This window comes from Erpetoichthys calabaricus, chromosome 3 (genome assembly GCF_900747795.2).
Source record: "Erpetoichthys calabaricus chromosome 3, fErpCal1.3, whole genome shotgun sequence".
NCBI classification, from domain to species: Eukaryota; Metazoa; Chordata; class Cladistia; order Polypteriformes; family Polypteridae; genus Erpetoichthys; species Erpetoichthys calabaricus.
Window position 1 is genome coordinate 13,023,939 of NC_041396.2, and position 23,207 is coordinate 13,047,145.

At 41.2% G+C, this 23,207-nt stretch overlaps 1 protein-coding gene across 1 annotated transcript in view; it reads right to left on the reverse strand.

Annotated features, from left to right (window-relative positions):
- blk (BLK proto-oncogene, Src family tyrosine kinase) overlaps positions 1 to 23,207 on the reverse strand; it is a 244,730-nt gene that overhangs the window by 120,101 nt on the left and 101,422 nt on the right. The window contains exon 3 of the mRNA XM_051924437.1: positions 8,575 to 8,683. Within this exon, the coding sequence (XP_051780397.1) occupies positions 8,575 to 8,682 (108 nt within the window). The 5' untranslated portion in view covers position 8,683. The remainder of the gene's footprint in view (positions 1 to 8,574; positions 8,684 to 23,207) is intronic.

The window sequence follows — 23,207 nt, forward strand, 5'->3', positions numbered from 1 at the left end:
CTCTTCCTTTACCACCACTCCTCCTCAGGCTTAGTCCTCCTTCTCCCGACTCTGGCTCTCTCGAGTAGTGGTGGCTGGCCTTTTTTATACCCCACCCGGAAGTATTCCAGGTGCTTGATCACCTGGGCCTAATTGCATTTCCGGGTGGGGCTGAGGAATTGACCAGCCGGGCTGCAAAGTCCATGCAGCTCCCCCTAGCGGCCACCTGCGCCCCCAACCAGGCTGTCGAGGACTCCATCTCCCATGGAGCCATGCGCCAGGTTGAGGTATCATCGTCCGCCAGGGAGGCTGCCACCAAGCGTGTCCATGGCTGCTCCCCTGGAACAGATGCAGCAGTAAGTACATTCCATACCAGCAGCTCCATTTAGCAGTGATACATGCAATGGAATCAGAACCTCTGGCTAAGAAGTTCTTTGACTGGTCAAATTCATTGAACACATTTTGTCACAGACATTATGTTTCACACACATACAATACACCCACACTGAAAAGACGTCTAGAAATATGATGGACCAGTCATTATGATGTCACAAAGTCTATTGTCAACAATGAGGAAGCTATAAGGGGGGCTTCTCTCAGAGGTAGCAGAGGCTGACACTGCCCCTTTTGACATTTGCATAGAGGCATGTGGTCTTTTGACCCAATTTAAAAAGCAGAATTTCTTCAATACAGGAAAATTCCTCCTTCATGTGCTTGGTGTGCTGAAACCAGCCAATGCAATTCTACAGGCACATGCAGTGGATTCTATGTTGCATTCGCTATATGTCACAGCACTCATCACTGGTGTGTCTTCAGCTGCATGCGAAAGCTCTTTCTCTACTTTGAACCGCATTCTCACTCCACTCTGCCCGAACAATGCTACATTCAAGGAAGAGAAATTTAGTCTTTCTGGCACATGAGAAAAACATCACAGAAAATCTAGACATGAATGAATTTATTTCAGAATTTGTCAAGAGTAACCGCAGACTGGTCTTGTAGATAATATCCAGGTTAAACACTGGAAACCAATGTCCTACAGCCTCCCATGACTACAATAAGCCACGTTTCTGTTCTTGCTCTCATATGTTGTATACATTTGACTTTATTGATATTTACCTTGTAGATGTAGTTCTATATTTGTTCACAAAAAATAATAATACAAGTTCCATTGCCTCTGTTAATTTTATTGAACAATAGGTTATGATTTATGTCACAATTTTTGCTTTTATATCTATACTAATAAAAGACAAAGCCCTCACTGACTGACTGACTCACTGACTGACTCACTCACTCATCACTAATTCTCCAACTTCCTGTGTAGGTGGAAGGCTGAAATTTGGCAGGCTCATTCCTTACAGCTTACTTACAAAAGTTAGGCAGGTTTCATTTTGAAATTGTACACGTAATGGTCATAACTGGAACCTCTTTTTTGTCCATATACTGTAATGGAGTGCAGGTCGATGGCCGTGGGAGGCGGAGTCGCGTATCGCGTCATCACGCCTCCTACGTAATCTTGTGAACTGAAAACAAGGAACAGCCACAAAGAGCGCTGAAGAAAACATTCATTACACAATTGAGAAACAGCGGAGAAGCTGTGTAAAGACAGCTTCACAAAAAAACAGATCCTTAACAAATTGTTATTGGTATATTTTCCTTCAGTTTAAAAAGGTTTTCTTTTCTTCTTAATAAAAATTTAAAAGCAGAACTTCGCCGCTGCAAAGCGTGCCTGACTTTATTGAAAAGAAAATAAACTTGCAGTGCCGCTATTCAATGACACTTGCCTAACGCCTGACTTTATTGAAAAGAAACTAAACTTGCAGCGCCGATATTCAATGACATGCCACTATTCAATTACACTTGCCTAACGCATGACTTTATTGAAAAGAAACTATATATGTATGTCTATATATATATATATATATATATATATATATATATATATATATATATATATATATATATATATATATATGTATATATATGTGTATATATATGTAGATATGTATATATATATGTGTATATATGTAGATAAGTAAATATGTATATGTATATATATGTGTCTGTATGTGTATATATATATATATATATATGTGTGTATGTATGAACGTATGTGTGTATATATATATGTATGTGTATGTATGTATGTATGTGCATATGTATATATGTATATGTGTGTGTGTATGTATGTTGATATGTGCATATATATATGTATATATATTTGGATGTGTATATGTATATATGTATATATGTATATATGTATATATATATATGTATATGTAGATATGTGTATATGTAGATATGTATATATATGTATATTTATATATATGTTTACATAACCTCTTTAACACACTACTTCTCCGCTGCGAAGCGCGGGTATTTTGCTAGTGTTATATAAAACTATGTTGTTATTAGGCGGCACGGTGGCGCAGTGGGTAGCGCTGCTGCCTCGCAGTTGGGTGATCTGGGGACCTGGGTTCGATTCCCGGGTCCTCCCTGCGTGGAGTTTGCATGTTCTCCCCGTGTCTGCGTGGGTTTCCTCCCGGCGCTCCGGTTTCCTCCCACAGTCCAAAGACATGCAGGTTAGGTGGATTGGCGATTCTAAATTGGCCCTAGTGTGTGCTTGGTGTGTTTGTGTGTGTTCTGCGGTGGGTTGGCACCCTGCCCAGGATTGGTTCCTGCCTTGTACCCTGTGTTGGCTGGGATTGGCTCCAGCAGACCCCCGTGACCCTGTGTTTGGATTCAGCGGGTTGGAAAATGGATGGATGGATGGATGTTGTTATTATTATTTGACCCCCCCCCCTACAAAAATGGGGATGCATGGATGGATATTATTTGCCCCCCCAGACAAGCCAAATGCCCACCCACACATGATGTTCTGGTCACACCTCAGATTTCCTTGCATTTTTTCTCTTTATAGATTCTGCCATCTTAAGAACACACTTGTGTGCCTTTTTTGAGAAAAAAGCTAGAATGTGGTCAGGAGCAGAATGGAACATCAGGCGGGCATGACAGAAAGTGGGCAGGAGTGAAAAATCAGTACTGTGCTGTCCACTAAAATAAAGTTCTATCTATCTATCTATCTATCTATCTATCTATCTATCTATCTATCTATCTATCTATCTATCTATCTATCTATCTATCTATCTATCTATCTATCTATCTATCTATCTATCTATCTATTATATAGTGCCTTTCAATAATCTGTCTATCTATCTATCATATATGCCTTTCAATTATCTATCTATCTATCTATCTATCTATCTATCTATCTATCTATCTATCTATCTATCTATCTATCTATCTATCTATTATATATGCCTTTCAATAATCTATCTATCTATCTATCTATCTATCTATCTATCTATCTATCTATCTATCTATCTATCATATATGCCTTTCAATAATTTATCTATCTATCTATCTATCTATCTATCTATCTATCTATCTATCTATCTATCTATCTATCTATCTATCTATCTATCTATTATATATGCCTTTCAATAATCTATCTATCTATCTATCTATCTATCTATCTATCTATCTATCTATCTATCTATCTATCTATCTATCTATCTATCTATCTATCATATATGCCTTTCAATAATCTATCTATCTATTATATAGTGCCTTTCAATAATCTGTCTATCTATCTATCTATCTATCTATCTATCTATCTATCTATCTATCTATCTATCTATCTATCTATCTATCTATCTATCTATCTATCTATCTATTATATAGTGCCTTTCAATAATCTGTCTATCTATCTATTATATATGCCTTTCAATAATCTATCTATCTATCTATCTATCTATCTATCTATCTATCTATCTATCTATCTATCTATCTATCTATCTATCTATCTATCATATATGCCTTTCAATAATCTATCTATCTATTATATAGTGCCTTTCAATAATCTATCTATCTATCTATCTATCTATCTATCTATCTATCTATCTATCTATCTATCTATCTATCTATCTATTATATAGTGCCTTTCAATAATCTATCTATCTATCTATCTATCTATCTATCTATCTATCTATCTATCTATCTATCTATCTATCTATCTATCTATCTATCTATCTATCTATCTATCTATCTATCTATCTATCTATCTATCTATCTATCTTTAACACAGCATAATACTTGAGGTTACCAGTTTTGCTAACCTGCATATCTTTGGAATGAAAGTGGACGGAGACAAGGGTAGAATATGCAAAGACAACACATACAGTGACCAGGTCGTAATCTCACCCCATGTCCCTTGAGTTGTGAGATGGTGGCTTGGTCTCCTGTGCTTGCAGCTAGCAAGCGTGTTTTTTTTTATAAAGCACTGCTCATCTCACACTCTTTAATTGTCTCAATTTTCTCGTCTTTATGTTTCCTTCCTCATGTGTTGTTTGTATACGAGTTTATTGAAGGAGGGCCGCCGACTACAATGTGGTTATATGACCTTTACATTTAGACATTCTCATTTCTTTGTGATTTCTTCTGCTTTATACATGCACTGCTTTTAACTTGCACTGCATTGAAAAAAAACAGCATAAAGTAATGTAGTGAATTTTGGACTCCAGGAAGGATTGGTGTCAGTTTACAAATTAACTCATCAACTCCAATTTAGCTGAGGAACTGGAATTAAAAAAAATTAGGAACTGGAATTGAGTTTTTCATTTTCTTTGAGATTACAGGTATGGATATATTGATGTTAAAAGTAGTGCCCCTCTTTTAAATTCAGTACACCCTCAAAATTCGTGGGGGTTACGTTCCTACAGCACCTGCGAATTGTGAAAAATTGCGACTTTTGGATGTGGTTAAAAAATGCCTTTTAAATGCCTATTTTTATAGTTTAAACCCTAAATACAGTATGCCCCTAAAGCACTTTAACTTTGTTGCAAACTCAGCTTAATACATTAATACATTATCTAAAAACATAATGTAAAGGTAAACCGTCTACTGTGCAGTCCTGTACTGCTATGTCTCCCGTGGTGCTAGAATGTAAAATACCGATGTTACCGCTATACATACTGTAATTCATGCAAGCGCGTTTTCTTTGGTATGCGCTGTCATTTTCTTTGATATAAGTAGAGTAAATACATAATAATTTCATTTAATTAAAATACAGTAAAATGTACGGGTACTCACCAATGATGAATGATATTGATGATGATGATGAAGTAGCTGTGCAGTACGATGCAGAGGATTTAAAAATCCTCGGGTGGCGCCTCTTCTTCAGGCACTTCAGGAGGAGTCGTATCTTTGGACGGGTCTTCTTCTGGTGGGGTTTTATGCTGGCTCTTCTTTATAGGTTTCAGGAACTTTGTGATGGGAAGTTGGTACATTGTCTCCTGTAGCGAACTGCTTCTACAATTTCCATGCTTTCTCACGGATGATGTTACCGTCAAAGGGGATGTTCTTCTTCCTGCAGTTGGTGATCCACAGTGCCAAGGCAGATTCCATCCTGACGATATTTTTATTCCTTGCGGTCATTACCTTTCTGGCACTATCACAGAAACGTACAGATACGGTACTCCAGATCACTGCTTCGTTCTTCTTTATGTTATGTGCTTTCATTAATGCCATAGTGGTGCGCTACTACAGCATAACTTTTTAGTTCCCGGAGCAAATCCAGTAGTTCAACCTTCCCCTGGAGTGTAATAAACTTCATCTGGCTCTTAGGCTCAGTTCCAGAAGCCTTAGAAGGTGCAGAGCGATTCAATGACATTGTGTGCATTTAAAAATAACAAAACAATAACAAAATGGAAAACACAAGGACACTCAGTTGGAGAAGCGTCACAGGGCAGCAGTCAATCATCAGCAAGGAGAAATGAATAAAACTCTCGGATTGGCTACTTTCACCATCCCAAACCGCGTTACCCTCAGCGGTTGCTTCCTCTTCTCTCTACAGCACAGTATTGCCACGAAAAAAGCCATACAAAATTGCAGAGGATATTTGCGCTTTCTGCTAACAATTAATAGTTAGGTTCTAAGAAAAAATACGCGAATGACTGAGTCCGCAAACCCTGAACCACGACTTCGCAGGGGGTCTACTGTATATATATATATATATATATATATATATATATATATACACAGTGCATCCAGACAGTATTCACAGCGCTTCATCACTTTTTCCACATTTTCTTATGTTACAGCCTTATTCCAAAATGGATTAAATTCATTTTTTTCCTCAGAATTCTACACACAACACCCCATAATGACAACATGAAAAAAGTTTACTTGAGATTTTTGCAAATTTATAAAAAATAAAAAAATTGAGAAAGCACATGTACATAAGTATTCACAGCCTTTGCCATGAAGCTCAAAATTGAGCTCAGGTGCATCCTGTTTCCCCTGATCATCCTTGAGATGTTTCTGCAGCTTCATTGGAGTCCACCTGTGGTAAATTCAGTTGACTGGACATGATTTGGAAAGGCACACACCTGTCTATATAAGGTCCCACAGTTGACAGTTCATGTCAGAGCACAAACCAAGCATGAAGTCAAAGGAAGGTTACAGAAAAATTTCTGCTGCTTTGAAGGTCCCAATGAGCACAGTGACCTCCATCATCCGTAAGTGGAAGAAGTTCGAAACCACCAGGACTCTTCCTAGAGCTGGCCGGCCACCTAAACTGAGCGATCAGGGGAGAAGGGCCTTAGACAGGGAGGTGACCAAGAACCTGATGGTCACTCTGTCAGAGCTCCAGAGGTCCTCTGTGGAGAGAGGAGAACCTTCCAGAAGGAGAACCATCTCTGCAGCAATCCACCAATCAGGCCTGTATGGTAGAGTGGCCAGACAGAAGCCAAGCCTTAGTAAAAGGCACATGGCAGCCCACCTGGAGTTTGCCAAAAGGAACCTGAAGGACTCTCAGACCATGAGAAAGAAAATTCTCTGGTCTGATGAGACAACGATTGAACTCTTTGGTGTGAACGCCAGGCATCACGTTTGGAGGAAACCAGGCACCCCTCATCACCAGGCCAATACCATCCCTACAGTGAAGCATGGTGGTGGCAGCATCATGCTGTGGGGATGTTTTTCAGCGGCAGGGACTGGGAGACTAGTCAGGATAAAGGGAAAGATGACTGCAGCAATGTACGGAGACATCCTGGATGAAAACCTGCTCCAGAGCGCTCTTGACCTCAGACTGGGGCGACGGTTCATCTTTCAGCAGGACAACGACCCTAAGCACACAGCCAAGATATCAAAGGAGTGGCTTCAGGACAACTCTGTGAATGTCCTTGAGTGGCCCAGCCAGAGCCCAGACTTGAATCCGATTGAACATCTCTGGAGAGATCTTAAAATGGCTGTGCACCGACGCTTCCCATCCAACCTGATGGAGCTTGAGAGGTGCTGCAAAGAGGAATGGGCGAAACTGGCCAAGGATAGGTGTGCCAAGCTTGTGGCATCATATTCAAAAAGACTTGAGGCTGTAATTGCTGCCAAAGGGGCATCGGCAAAGTATTGAGCAAAGGCTGTGAATACTTGTGGACATGGGATTTCTCAGTTTTTTTATTTTTAATAAATTTGCAAAAACCTCAAGTAAACTTTTTTCACATTGTCATTATGGGGTGTTGTGTGTAGAATTCTGAGGAAAATAATGAATTTAATCCATTTTGGAATAAGGCTGTGACATAACAAAATGTGGAAAAAGTGATGCGCTGTGAATACTTTCTGGATGCACTATAGATATTATATATATATATATATACATACTGGAGTGGATAAAAGTAGATTTAATGTTTTGAGAACAGGAAACACAGAGTTTATTCTATTATTATTATTTTTTATTTTTTAATTAGTGTATTATGTATATGCATTATCTGTTTTTTCATTTGTTTTCTTCTTCGTCTTATTATTAAAGTATGCTCGAGTGCAGCAGTCATAACCTGCACGTCTTTTTTCCATATAAACAACTGTAAACCTACTTTAGCCCATCCCTATATACATATACATATATATATATATATATATATATATACAGTATATATATACACACTCACACACACACATATATATGTTTTTATTTTAAGCTTTACATCTGTTTACATAAGCATGTATGGATGTTTCTTTCTTTTCAAATATTAGACAGCCCTAATCATTCATATCCATTTTTCTCTGTGCTACTGCCATCTGGCCAAAGTACTTTGAAAAATGCTTTCTGCATTTGATGCTGGAAAGGATGAAGGATGCAGTAACTATGATGTTACCCACAGCACAGCACAGAATTTTCTAGAACTTTTCAATCATACAGTATCATCAGTAATCATCAGTGGAGAACCTTCTGGGATCTTCAGAGGTATAGTATGTTGTACCACCCTGGAACAAGAGGGGGCGCTGTCACTAACCATCTCGCCTCCCTTTCTCTCCACAGCTCTGAGATGACACCTTGGGAAGGCAACAGACTGCACCCCTTGTGGTCAAAAGTCCTTTCAAGACACACAGGAGCGAATCTGTGGGTGCCTGTTAAATCAGTTCTCTAGACTGGCCCTTTCAAGTCAATCTCAAAACATTAGAATTTTGCCAACTTCAAAGCTGCCCTTTTGAGCTGCAACATGGAATCACGTCACTGTCATCTTTTTAGATTTCACTTACAGCAAGTGGGCCTCTCTGAGGGTTCATGTGGTTCGCCATGCCATTCTCGCCTTCCTTCTTTTGGAAGTTGCCTCGTTTTGACTGCTGACTGCTCTCATTGCACCCCATCCTTAAAGAAAAAAAAGAAAGGCAAGAACGGACTTAAGTTAAAAGCAAATTTCAGATCAACACACAAAAGTAGTCCAACTGCCCATTGTTGCAAAAGTTGCATTCTTAATGATCATTGGCTTTGAAGTGTAAAATGCACTATTAATTAAGTTAACTAAGTATAAACAATGTTACTTTATATATTGGTGGACTAGTTAATACTGGAAAAGCCTAAATTGTTAACTTTGATTAACACCCCACATTACTTATCTAAATGTAGAGAGAGAAGTGCTGCTGAGATTTAAAGAGTTGAAGTCAGACAAATCACCAGGACCCGATTATATTTACCCTCGAGGTCTTAAGCCCGCTCCTCTACACCCTCTACACATATGACTGTGTCCCCACTCATCATAGCAACAAGATTATAAAGTTTGCGGATGACACGACGGTGGTCGGACTCATCTCGGGCAAGGAGGGTGAGCTAGCATACAGGGATGAGGTGGAGCGACTGTCAGAGTGGTGCACAGTCAATAACCTGCTCCTCAACACCAAAAAAACAAAGGAGCTTGTTATTGACTTTAGGAAAAACAAAACTGACATCCAGCCACTCACCATTGGCGGGGCCTGTGTGGAGAGGGTCCTGGTGTACAGGTTTCTGGGTATGGAGCTGGAGGATGACCTGACCTGGAGCTCCAACACCAAGGAGCTGCTAAAGAAGGCGCAGCAGAGACTGCATTTTCTGAGAATTCTCAGAAAGAACCACCTCCCAAAAAATCTGCTCTGCTTTTTATCACTGTTCCATCGAGAGTGTGCTCACGTACGGACTGTGTGTGTGGAACGGCAGCTGCACTTCCTCAGAAAAGAAACCGCTCCACAGGGTCGTCAGGATAGCGGAGAGAACAATTGGTTGTACCCTCCCCACTCTGGAACAAATCTACACGTCCCGATGCCGCAAAAAAGCAATAGACATTTCACAGGACTCATCACATCCCGGTCATTGCCTCTTCCAGCTTTTGCCATCGGGCAAGAGATACAGAGCAATGAAAACCAGGAGAAACCTCCTTAAAAACAGCTTTTATCCGAAAGCAATCATGGCCCTGAACTCAGAATAAAACTGATCTGTATCATTCTACCAATGTGCAATATAGACCTTAAGTCAACAAGTGCAATTTGTATATTTATTACTATTCAGTTTGTTATTATTTTTCTCTCTTCTTGTCTTTTTGTCTTTTTAACTCTTATTCCTCACACTGAGTCGACTGCACCTTCAATTTCGTTGTTCCTTTGTAAAAAGTGACAATGACAATAAAGATCTATTGATTGATTGATTGATATTGATTAAGGAGGTTAGCGAGTGCAGATATAAACCCTTGACACATATTTTTAGCAAGTCACAGCACACTGGAGAGAATCCAAAGGACTGGAAAATGGCAAATATCATCCCATTATATAAAAAGGGTGACAGGGCAGATCCAAGCAACTATAGGCCAGTAAGCTTAACATGCATCACAGGAAAATTAATGGAAGGAATTATTAGATAGGGGCGGCACGGTGGCACAGTGGGTAGCGCTGCTGCCTCGCAGTTGGGAGATCTGGGGACCTGGGTTCGATTCCCAGGTCCTTCCTGCGTGGAGTTTGCATGTTCTCCCCGTGTCTGCGTGGGTTTCCTCCGGGTGCTCCGGTTTCCTCCCACAGTCCAAAGACATGCAGGTTAGGTGGATTGGCGATTCTAAATTGGCCCTAGTGTGTGCTTGGTGTGTGGGTGTGTTTGTGTGTGTCCTGCGGTGGGTTGGCACCCTGCCCAGGATTGTTTCCTGCCTTGTGCCCTGTGTTGGCTGGGATTGGCTCCAGCAGACCCCCGTGACCCTGTGTTCGGATTCAGCGGGTTGGAAAATGGATGGATGGATTATTAGATAGATAGATAGATAGATAGATAGATAGATAGATAGATAGATAGATAGATAGATAGATAGATAGATAGATAGATAGATAGATAGATAGATAGATAGATAGATAGATAGATAGATAGATAGATAGATACTTTATTAATCCCAATGGGAAATTCACAAGGATAAGGATATCCTTATATTAAGGATAAGATCGAGCAACACCTGGCAAGGACAGGAGTTTAACTGGACAGTCGGCATGGGGTCAGAAGAGGGAGGTCGTATTTGACTAACATGCTGGAATTCTATGAGGAGGCAACAAAAGGATATGAGCAGAGTGGAGCAGGTGAGATTATTTATCTGGAGTTTCAGAAAACATTTGATAAGGAGCCACATGAGAGGGTGGGCATCAAACTAAAAGAAGTGGGAGTGCAGGGTGTGGTGTGTAGGTGAGTGCAGAATTGGCTCAGACACAGGAAGCAGAAGGTGATGAGGGTGTGAGGAACCTGTTCAGAATTGGCAGATGTTACGAGCAGTGACAAGCAGGGGTCAGTGCTGGGGCCGCTGTTATTTTAAATATATGGAAATGATTTAGATAGGAATATAAAGAACAAGCTGGTTAAGTTTGCAGATGATACCAAGATAGGTGGATTAGCAGATAATTTGGAATCTGTTTCAGATTTGTGGCGAGATGAAATTTAATGTCAGTAAATGTAAAGGATTACACATAGGAAGTAAAGGACATAGCAAGGACTTTGTTAAATGGTGCGACTCAAACCACCTACACCTGAACACCAGCAAAACCAAGGAGCTGGTGGTGGATTTTAGGAGGCCCAGACCCCTCATGGACCCCGTGATCAGCAGCATAAAGAAGAAGGACGCCTCACGCCTGGACAAACTGGTGAGGAAGGCAGGCTCTATTGTAGGCACAGAGCTGGACAGTTTAACATCTGTGGCAGAGCGATGGGCGCTGAGCAGACTCCTGTCAATCATGGAGAATCCACTGCATCCACTGAACAGGATCATCTCCAGACAGAGGAGCAGCTTCAGCGACAGACTGCACTAGAAAAAGTGAAGAGTGATGAGGCTGATGCCAAGGCTACAGGGGATGAGTTACAAAGAAAGATTAAAATTAACTAAGCCTTTACAATTTAAGCAAAGAGACATTAAGTGGAGACCTAAGGAAATTAGTCCAGTGGATCGAGACGGTGACTTTAAAATGAGTTCATCAGGATCACGGGGACACAGTTGTAAACTTGTGAAGGGGAAATTTCACACAAACATGAGGAGGTTTTTCTTCACACAGGGAGCCACAGACACGTAGGGGTGGTGGACAGAAGGACTTTAGGGCATTGTTTCTCAACCTTTTTCCATGTGTGCCCCATTTTTTCATATTAGATTTTGTGGCACACCCCGCCCCCCAAAAAGTTTTTATGCACATTTTCAGATTTCGGATTACATTGAGGTCCACCCAACAACACTAAATTTTAATTTGGGAGTGCACTATCGGGCGGCACGGTGGCGCAGTGAGTAGCACTGCTACCTCGCAGTTAGGAGACCCAGGTCTTCCCTGTGTGGAGTTTGCATGTTCTCCCCGAGTTTGTGTGAGTTTCATCCAGGTGCTCCGGTTTCCTCCTACAGTCCAAAGACATGCAGGTTAGGTGCATTGGCAATTCTAAATTGTCCCAAGTGTGTGTGCTTGGTGTGTGGGTGTGTGCGCCCTGCGGTGGGCTGGCACCCTGCCCGGGGTTTGTTTCCTGCCTTGCGCCCCATGTTGGCTGAGATTGGTTCCAGCAGAAACCCCGTGACCCTGTAGTTAGGATATAGCGGATTGGATAACGGATGGATGGATGGAATGCACTATTGGCAGAAGTGCTCAAGTCTGGATCAGACTGGGGCATCACTAATTCTTTTTATCATCAAAATATACAGTCACACATGTGGCACATTTAAAATGAAAATCCATGTGATAAAATATATGTAAAATTGAAACATTTCTTCGGTTTTCATTACATTTCATAACATTTTTTGGTAATTTTAATAATTCCATATTTTACATTATTCCATTCTATAATAATAAAGATTAAATTACAAATATTATAAATACTCATCATGGTGGTGCAGTGGTAGAGCTGCTGCCTCGCAGTTAGGAGACCTGAGGTTCACCTCCCGGGTCCTCCCTGCGTGGAGTTTGCATGTTCTCCCCGTGTCTGCATGGGTTTCCTCCTACAGTCCAAAGACATGCAGGTTAGGTGCATTGCCGATTCTAAATTGTCCCACCTGTGTGCTTGGTGTTTGTGTGTGTCCTGCAGTGGGCTGGTGACCTGCCCGGGAATTTGTTCCTGCCTTGCACCCTGTGCTGGCTGGGATTGGCTCCAGCAGACCCCCGTGACCCTGTGTTAGGATCTAGTGTGTTGGATAATGGATGGATGGATTCCAAGACCTTTTGTCTGCTTTGAGATATAATATCAAGTATTTTTTTTTAATTTTCCAAACTTTTTTTTCCCTCTGAAATGTCTTATTGGTTTTTTAATTTGTCTTATCCTCAGCATATTCCTTGATTTTATAATTCTCCTTATTTTGTCAGTTTTTTCTTTTGTTTATCTTTTGCTTAAACTTTTTTGCATCCTCATTCATTTTGTTTAATTGAGTTAATAAGTTTAATGGATTTTTGTTTCAGTTATTTCCTCAAACTAATTAGTATTGTGTCACACTCATCTGGTTTTCTGGGGACACCTTCAAGGCTCTTGCAAGGTTCGCACTTCCACACCTTGACAACTAGGGGGAGCTCTTGCTAACTGCCTCTTCTTTTTTCATTGGCAGCTCTAATGGCCAAATCCAAGAGGACACTGGCCACGCCTCCCATAGGCTTCCATAAACTCCGCCCCTTCTGAGGTGAACATTATATATTTAGTCCACTCACCAAAAGTCAATGTTCATTTATGGTGTCTGCTTGTGGGAGAGACAGAGCTCCTTCTTGTACTTCAGTAGGCTTGCTTATCATGAACTCAGGCTCATTTTTAATTTTTTTGAAAGATATATTTTTCTTTCACAAAGAAAACTTCTCTCTTATGTTTTTTTTACATGGAGAGTCTTTTGGTGTGTTGTTAGTTTATTTATGAAGCTTTTTTAAAAAGGTTAAGTTATTGGCATCATTAATTTTAAGTTTAGCACACTGCCATGTTGTTCATGGATTAGGCTGCTACACACATTGAATGATGCGAGAAGTGGACCACTGGAGAGCGTGGCTTGTGTCATCATCGACAATGTGACAGTGACAATGTAAGCAGTTGCCATTTTGAACTTCCCACAGTCCAACTTGGTGGAATCCAAAATAATTCATTTGCCGGGTATTTTCTTCGAGTTTATTTTGGCTTCACCCTTCCTTTGTGCTCTGACTTTGTTACTAAATTTCCCATTTTGTTTTTTATTCCTTGAAATCTTTTCGGTTAAGAGTTCCTACAGGGAATTTTGTGAAAAATGTGAACTAAACCACGTTTTTTCCAGATAATTTTAAACTTAGCTGCAAGCCCACCAACTTACAACTTCAGGGAAATTGTCTCCCTGTCCAGTTGTAGCTAGGATCCATCCATCCATCCATTTTCCAACCCGCTGAATCCTAACACAGGGTCACAGGGGTCTGCTGGAGCCAATCCCAGCCAACACAGGGCACAAGGCAGGAACCAATCCTGGGCAGGGTGCCAACACACCGCAGGACACACACAAACACACACCAAGCACACACTAGGGCCCATTTAGAATCGCCAATCCACCTAACCTGCATGTCTTTGGACTGTGGGAGGAAACCGGAGCGCCCGGAGGAAACCCACACAGACACGGGGAGAACATGCAAACTCCACGCAGGGAGGACCCGGGAAGCGAACCCAGGTCCCCAGGTCTCCCAACTGCGAGGCAGCAGCGCTACCCACTGTGCCACCATGCCGCTTCACCTGAATCCCCTTTTAAAAAAGAAAATAATTCATTTTGGTTAGTAGCTTTGCTACAATAATGCCGACTATGCCAATTGTATCCAGCAGGGGGTGCACACTCGATTAGGAGTAAGTTCGTTAGAGATTGCAGCCTTTACTAAACCAAAAGTCTCTCTATATATCTTTCTATTATAAAAAGAAATCCTGAGACAAGACTTTTCAGATGGATAATTTCAAGTCCCACGAGACAAGACATTTTGCCAAGAGATTTTGACAAGTCCTGCACTCCTCTCAACCATTTACGCCCACCGTCTGCTCGCCTCTCATTCATGTGAATGCTTCTGTCAGACAGTTCCTGTATTGTCAGCTCTTATAAATTTTTACGTTTTCCTTATTTTAATACAAGACATACAATCTATTCAGTTCCATTGATGTACAGTATTCCTTTTCTGGACAATAATTTTATACATTCTAGATGAAACTTCAATGACTAAGCGAAGAAGAAAGGGTAGCGCGTCAAAAAGAGGCCTAAAAGCGTTAGAGAGAAAAGAATTTAAAAAAGAACGATAATAATCTAAGTGCAAATTCAGAAAATAAGGAAAGTTATAATCGGCCCAGACCAAGTGGAATTGAAAACCTAGCAGGTCCAAGCGGATTGGAAATAAAAGACAAAGAGCAGAAGACAAAGTAGAACATCATAAAGAGGTTCAAAAATGTTGCTGTGATACACATGCAGAGCAGGTTAGAGAATATGAAAGTACTAAAATTCAAAAGTCTCAAAAAAATGATAGTAAAGATCGCATTAGCGCAAACAAACGGAAATTATTACTCAGTGAAATAACGGAACAGCAAAAAGAGATTGAATATATTGACAAAGGTGATATGACAGAAGTATGTAGATATTGCTCGGTGTTAAAGTTTAAGTCGGAGACTTGTAGATCGTCTAATTCGTGTTGTCATTAGGTAAAAGTAGAGTTTCTACCCAATGAAGAGGCGTATCCGTGAGAATGAAAAGATTTGTTATTTGGTGAAAGTGCAATCCACAAACACTACATGCAAAATATCCAAATCTACAATAATCTGTTTGCGGTTGCAACATTCAATGCTCAAAACAATTCAGGACCATACGCTATGAGAATCTGAGGTCTCGCAACAATTAAAGCTACGACAAGTTTAATTTCAAAGAAACTTTGGTCAGGTTTATATTTATGATCACGGAGAAGCGATGCAACATAGAATTGAAAGAATTAAACAATCGGACGTATTAGAAATTCTACAGCCAATAATGGTATTCATATTAAAACATTTACAGTTTCCCGCTAGAATAGCTTTTGCTATGACAATTAACAAATCACAGGGACAAACGTTCGAAAAAGTCAGTTTATTTGAGAAAAAGAAACGAAATTCAATCATGGGCGGTTATATATTGCGTTGTCACAATGTAAGTCCAAATTCAGAAATCAAAATTCAATGCGATATTGACGAAAAGTGAATTCCAAATATTGTTTTTACTGAAGTGTTACACAGAGGTGGACTGGCTATTAGGACATTTGGATAATGCCTGGTGGGACGCAGACTCTGGTCTGGTCATGGGATGGCTGTTTCATGAAATAAATTTTATGTACTGGTTACTTTTTGACATTAAAATTAATTTTCTTAATTACTAAATGTTATCTGTCTGGTACTGCGATTTCTATAGTCCTATATAATATATCGTATTACGTTATCAAGTTGTTTTAGTTGTCAGTACACAACTTTGCAGCAAAAAATTTGGTCAAAACTGCCTTTTGCCGATTTTTGTTTCAATAACGCTACAGTTCGGCTAGCATATACAGTATTGCAATTTATTTAATCTCATATCTAGTATTTAAATTCTTCAGTACTAATAATTAGTTTAGATTATGTATTATATATTGTTCTCTGGTTGTTGGCATGAGTGATAATTAGTGGTTTTCAGCTGCGATTATTAGTATGATGAAATAAAGTTATAAAGCACAGGATAGGAATTTTTTATATTATCACAGAACATTTATAGTTTATTGTTAAGTTAATGGAACATTTCAATCATGTGAGGTTTTCATTATAACCTCAGTTATCATTTATTCCATTATAAATGAGCAGTTGGATTATCAAGTTGAAAAAAATTGTGTTAAGCCATGTTACAAAATTTTTTTTTCATTAAATTTTATTTCTAAGCATGTTGTCAAATTTTAAGTTGTGTCTAAACAACGGTGTACAGATTACGTTTGGCAACAGTTTAGATAGAGTTCATATCACAGGCTCATAGCAAGTAGCGAGCCACGTACTCATCACAAATTTTAAGAAAATTACAGTGAATAACGGGCAGAGTGGGCTGACCTTGTCACCTGCAATGCCTTATATGGTGGCCTACCAAATGTGATCTACTCATACTCTTGTATCCTGACATGTACCAAGTTACAGTTCAGAATCACCCTGGTCATATGCTTTTTGCATTGGTTCCCTATTGAAAGAGAGTATTATCTTTTTTGAATTTGTCTTAAACCTTGAAGGAACTAGATGATCTATCACATCCCCATTGTGTTTATCCAGTTTGAGAAACCACTTAGATCTTCTCACTGGATAGTAGATAGATAGATAGATAGATAGATAGATAGATAGATAGATAGATAGATAGATAGATAGATAGATAGATAGATAGATAGATAGATAGATAGATAGATAGATAGATAGATAGATAGATAGATAGATAGATAGATAGATAGATAGATAGATGATATGCACACACACTATGGTCTAAGCACAAACCAGAATGAGTAAAAAAGGAGAAAATTAAAAGAAAGACTGGTCAGTCTCAGCCTCAGTAAGGCACTATAAAGGCGTATTGTGTTTGTGTAAGTCCCCCCATTGCACACTTCTCCTGAGTGGTTCGTTGGCTGAGGATGCCCGTCCCCTCACCGTTTCTTAATGTGTCTTGTAGTAACTTTGATACTCGAGTATTCGGCTTTTTTGCTCCTAAACTTTGGGATTTGTTCCCCATTAGTGTTGGAGAGCTGCAGTCTTTAGATGTGTTTAAATCAAAGCTGAAGGCTTTTCACTTGAACTTGAAGTTTTTACCTCCATTGTAAACCTTGTTTTTGATGGACTTTTTCTGTAATTTATGTCATTTTACTTTATGTTATTACCTTTTACTGTTCCTGTATTTCATGTGATTTGATACTGTAAAGTGCCTTAGACGCTTGTCAAGTGAATGGGCACTGAAATGAATTCCTTGATTTCTTGCATTGCAGGTTGACCACTCAGAGTTGGACACGTCCTCACCAGCAGCCCGTGTTTCAGATCTTTCCTCCCGGCTAACGTTCGAACGTCACTCTTTGCTAACTTTCATTGTCCCTGTTTGCTTGTCGGTCTGAAGGCTCACATCATCATAACGGACTCCATATGCCTGGGCTCAACATTACAATTTGTCCAAGTGCCTGCAGGTCCCCCTATTCTGAATTCTTACTCCACGCCCATACTATCAATGTGACTGACCTGTTGTTGCTTTGTTTTTTTTCCCCTAAATTCAGTTTGTCTGATGTTTCCAGTCGGCCCACCGGTTCCCCCAGGAAGATGTCAGCTTCCTCATATTTTTGAACAGGCTTCACTTACCTCCCACAAATGCAGTAAAAGCAAAAAATCTAAAAACGGAAAACGGGTTTGGCTTTGATAAAGGAAGCATCTCCTGCTTGAGGCAGACTCTACAATCAGAGCAGCAGGTGTTTCTACTTCCTGCCGTTTGGCATCTCTTGTCACTCACACAAATCTAAAATTACGATTTCCCACATCTGATGGAAATACCCAAGTTCCTCTTTCTCAATTCACTGCTCATCGATGCCTACGGAAGCGGCAGCGGCTTTCACTTTTTCACCTAATTTTACCTTCTCTGAAGGTTTTCTCTTTGCACTCCCAGATGGGGTCTTTTCTATGTTATTTTATTTTTTTAAGTCCTAAAATGCCAGCTGCTACTTTCCAGATTCTACTTTTGCAGCCATTTGTCCAGTGTGAGGATTCTGTCTGCCTCAAGTCACTCAGTGTTACAATTTAGTGTGGCGGTTCTCAAAGAAGACTAGTCTGAGAGTGAGCGACAGGTGGTCTGTGGTCCAACCCAGTCATCTTTCATAGATGAACTTCCTCATTGAGAGTTTCGCAATGAATGGCGCTAAGACCACCGACATGCAGCAATCTGTCTGAGTTTCTTGTAGACATTAGAATACCAGAACAATCAAGACGAGAACAGGCCACTCTACCCAACAAAGCTCACCAGTCCCATCCACTTAATTCTTCCAAAATTACATCAAGTCAGGTCTTGAAGATCCCTAAAGTCCTGCTGTCCACCACACTACTTGGTCGCTTATTCCAAGTGTCTCTGGCTCTCTGTGTGAAGAAAAACTTCCTAATGTCAGTCAGTCAGTCATCATCCAACCCTCTATATCCTAACACAGGGTCACGGGGGTCAGCTGGAGCGAATCCCAGCCAACACAGGGCGCAAGGCAGAAACAAAACCCAGGCAGGGTGCCAGCCCACTGCAGGACAAAATTTCCTAATTTTTGTGCGAAATTTACCCTCAACAAGTTGCCAGCTGTGTCCCCGTGTTCTTACTGAACTCATTTTAAATGTCACCGTCTCGATCCACTGCACTAATTCCCTTCATAATTTTAAACACTTCAATCATCTCACCTCTTAATCTTCTTTTGTTTAAACTGTAAAGGCTCAACTCTTCAAATCTTTCCTCATAACTCCTCTGTAGCCCTGGAATCAGCCTAGTCGCTCTTCTCTGGACCTTTTCTAGTGCTGCTATGTCGTTTTTGTTGCCTGGAGACCAAAACTGCACCCAGTACTCCAGATAAGGCCTCACCAGTGTGTTAAACGAGGAGTGTTCAATAATACCGGAGTATGAAAGAAAGTAAACAAGCATGTTGAAACGAGTCTGTGCAGGTTGTGTCAGGTCTCCAGGTTTCTCCTGCACAGTTGTGGCTCATTGTGAGTCTAACATTTCAAGAGACAGGAGATCAGGAGAGTCCTTGTGCGAATCAAGTAAGAAAATGGTAGGTTTGGAGCAAAGTTCAGTGGTAAAATTTCTCACAAAAGAAGGGAAAAAGCCAAAGGAGATCTAGGAACGCATGACTGCAGTTTATGTTGAGTCTGCCCCATCATCCTACAAAGTCAAATTTTGGAGCAAGCAGTTTAAGTGGGATAGAGACCCTCACATTAGACAGCCTGTGGAAGCAACTTTCACAGAAATGTGCAAGAAAGTTGAGGATTTAATTTTGTCAGACAGACGAATTAGCATTTCCCAAATAGGTGAAGAAACGGAGATCTCGGCAGGTACAGTTTGGAAAATAATTCATGCAAAGTTGGCCATGTCAAAGGTCAGTGCAAGATGGGTTCCAAAAATGCTGACGTCATGTCAGAAGACCACGAGGCTCCAGTGCTGTCAGGAGAACCTGGAGATGTTCTGTGAAGACCAAGTGAATTTTTATTTTTTGAGACTAGGATCTATCACAGAGATCCTGAGTCCAAAATGGAGTCAATGTAGTGGAAGCACAAGTCATTTCCCACCCCAAAAAAGTTCAAGACAGAAAAATCTGCAGGCAAAATCATGGCAACTGTCTTCTGGGATATTGAGGGACTTCTGCTCCTGGAGTTCATGCCACACAAGACAACAATAACCGGTTATGGAGAGTTATGCCAACACAACAATCGCTTTGCAGGAGTCAATCAAGGAGAAAAGATGAGGAAAACTAAGAGCAGGTGTGCTGCATCTTCACGACAACGCGCTGGTTCACATGTCACGTCAATCGTAGGCTGACATCCGAGAAGGTGGGTTCTAGCAGCTGAACCATCCACCCTACAGTCCTGACCTGGCACCTTCAGATTATTTCCTGTTCCGAGTTGTGAAGAAATCTCTCCATGGACAGCAGTTTTCAAGTGATGAAGACATCAAGGCAGTCCTGGTTTGAAGGTCAAACAGATTTTTCTTCAAAGGGGTTAAAGTCATTGCAGGAAAAGCGGATGAAGTTTATGGAGCTATCAGGGGACTATACTGGAAAATCAAATAAACATCCATCCATTTTCCAACCCGCTGAATCCGAACACAGAGTCATGGGGATCTGCTGGAGCCAATCCCAGCCAACACAGGGCGCAAGGCAGGAACCAATTCCGGGCAGGGCGCCAACCCACCGCAGAACACATACACACACCCACCAAACACACACTAGGGAGAATTAGAATGGCCAATGCACCTAACCTGCATGTCTTTGGACTGTGGGAGGGGAGAACATGCAAACTCCACGCAGGGAGGACCCGGGAAGCGAACCCAAGTCTCCTAACTGCGAGGCAGCAGCGCTACTGTGCTGCCCTATAGAGAAACAGCAATATTATTTCACATATAATTATTTATAAGCATCAACTAGACCAGGGGTGGGCAAAGTCATTCCTGGAGGGTCGCAGTGGCTGCGGTTTTTGTTCCAACCCATCCATCCATCCATCCATCCTCTTCCGCTTATCCGAGGTTGGGTCGCGGGGGCAGCAGCTTGAGCAGAGATGCCCAGACTTCCCTCTCCCCGGCCACTTCTTCTAGCTCTTCCGGGAGAATCCCGAGGCGTTCCCAGGCCAGCCGGGAGACATAGTCCCTCCAGCGTGTCCTGGGTCTTCCCCGGGGCCTCCTCCCGGTTGGACGTGCCCGGAACACCTCACCAGGGAGGCGTCCAGGAGGCATCCTGATCAGATGCCCGAGCCACCTCATCTGACTCCTCTCGATGCGGAGGAGCAGCGGCTCTACTCTGAGCCCCTCTCGGATGACTGAGCTTCTCACCCTATCTTTAAGGGAGAGCCCAGAAACCCTGCGGAGGAAACTCATTTCAGCCACTTGTATTCACGATCTCGTTCTTTCAGTCACTACCCATAGTTCATGACCATAGGTGAGGGTAGGAACATAGATCGACTGGTAAATTGAGAGCTTTGCCTTATGGCTCAGTTTGTTCCAACCCAGTTGCTTAATTAGAAAACAATCCTTGCCAATAATTACATTTCATGGCTTGTTAGTGCTTTAACTCTGTTATGTCAAGTCGTTCTCATATCCTAGACTTTTTTTTCCATTCTAAGGATATCATCCAAATACTTTGAAGTGTAAAACGGAGGGGTAATTCTCAATCCTTCACTTTTTTCTCTTCTCTATCCTTCCAAGTATTTAATTAAACCAAATAGTGCACGATAAATACACACAGGTGTAAAGGGTAACAAGCAAAAATGGATAACTGCTGGTTTCTTTTGTCATTTGCATCTTATTGCTAATAAGTAATAATTAAAAACCGATTTAAAAAGATTTAATAAGCAATAAGGGTTCAAAATCTTAACGAGGGAGATAACTAAAATGAAGCAGATGTGTTTCTAGAGCAATAAGTGCTTCTTATTAAGCAATTGGGTTGGAACAAAAACCTGCAGCCACTTTGGCCCTCCAGGAATGACTTTGCCCACCCCTGAACTAGATAATAATATAGTAAAGATGCACTGATAAGCTGTGTTCTAATTATTAATGTCAATGTCAATTGACTACAACTGAACACCAGCAAAACCAAGGAGCTGGTGATGGATTTTAGGAGGCCCAGGCCCCTCATGGACCCTGTGATCATCAGAGGTGACTGTGTGCAGATGGTGCAGACCTATAAATACCTCGGAGTGCAGCTGGATAATAAATTAGACTGGACTGCCAATACTGATGCTCAGTGCAAGAGAGGACAGAGCTGACTATACTTCCTTAGAAGGCTGGCGTCCTTCAACATCTGCAATAAGATGCAGTGCAGGGTGTGGTGTGTAGGTGGGTGCAGAATTGGCTCAGACACAGGAAGCAGAGGGTGATGACAGTGTGAGGAACCTCATTAGAACTGGCAGATGTTACGAGCGGTGACCAGCAGGGGTCAGTGCTGGGGCCGCAGTTATTTTAAATATATGGAAATGATTTAGATAGGAATATAAAGAACAAGCTGGTTAAGTTTGCAGATGATACCAAGATAGGTGGATTGGCAGATAATTTGAAATCTGTTTCAGATTTGTGGCAGATGAAATTTAATGTCAGTAAATGTAAAGGATTACACAAAGGAAGTAAAGGACTTAGCAAGGACTTTGTTAAATGGTGCGACTCAAACCACCTACACCTGAACACCAGCAAAACCAAGGAGCTGGTGGTGGATTTTAGGAGGACCAGGCCCCTCATGGACCCCGTGATCATCAGAGATGACTGAGTGCAGAGGGTGCAGACCTATAAATACCTGGGAGTGCAGCTGGATGATAAATTGGACTGGACTGCCAATACTTGCAAGAGAGGACAGAGCCGACTATAATTCCTTAGAAGGCTGGCGTCCTTCAACATCTGCAATAAGATGCTGCAGATGTTCTATCAGACGGTTGTGGCGAGCGCCCTCTTCTATGTGGTGGTGTGCTGAGGAGGCAGCATAAAGAAGAGGGACACCTCACGCCTGGACAAACTGGTGAAGAAGGCAGGCTTTATTGTAGGCACGGAGCTGGACAGTTTGACATCCGTGACAGAGCAGACTCCTGTCAATCATGGAGAATCCACTGAACAGGATCATCTCCAGACAGAGGAACAGCTTCAGCGACAGACTGCTGTCACCGTCCTGCTCCACTGACAGACTGAGGAGATCGCTCCTCCGCCACACTATGCGACTCTTCAATTCCACCTGGGGGGGGTAAA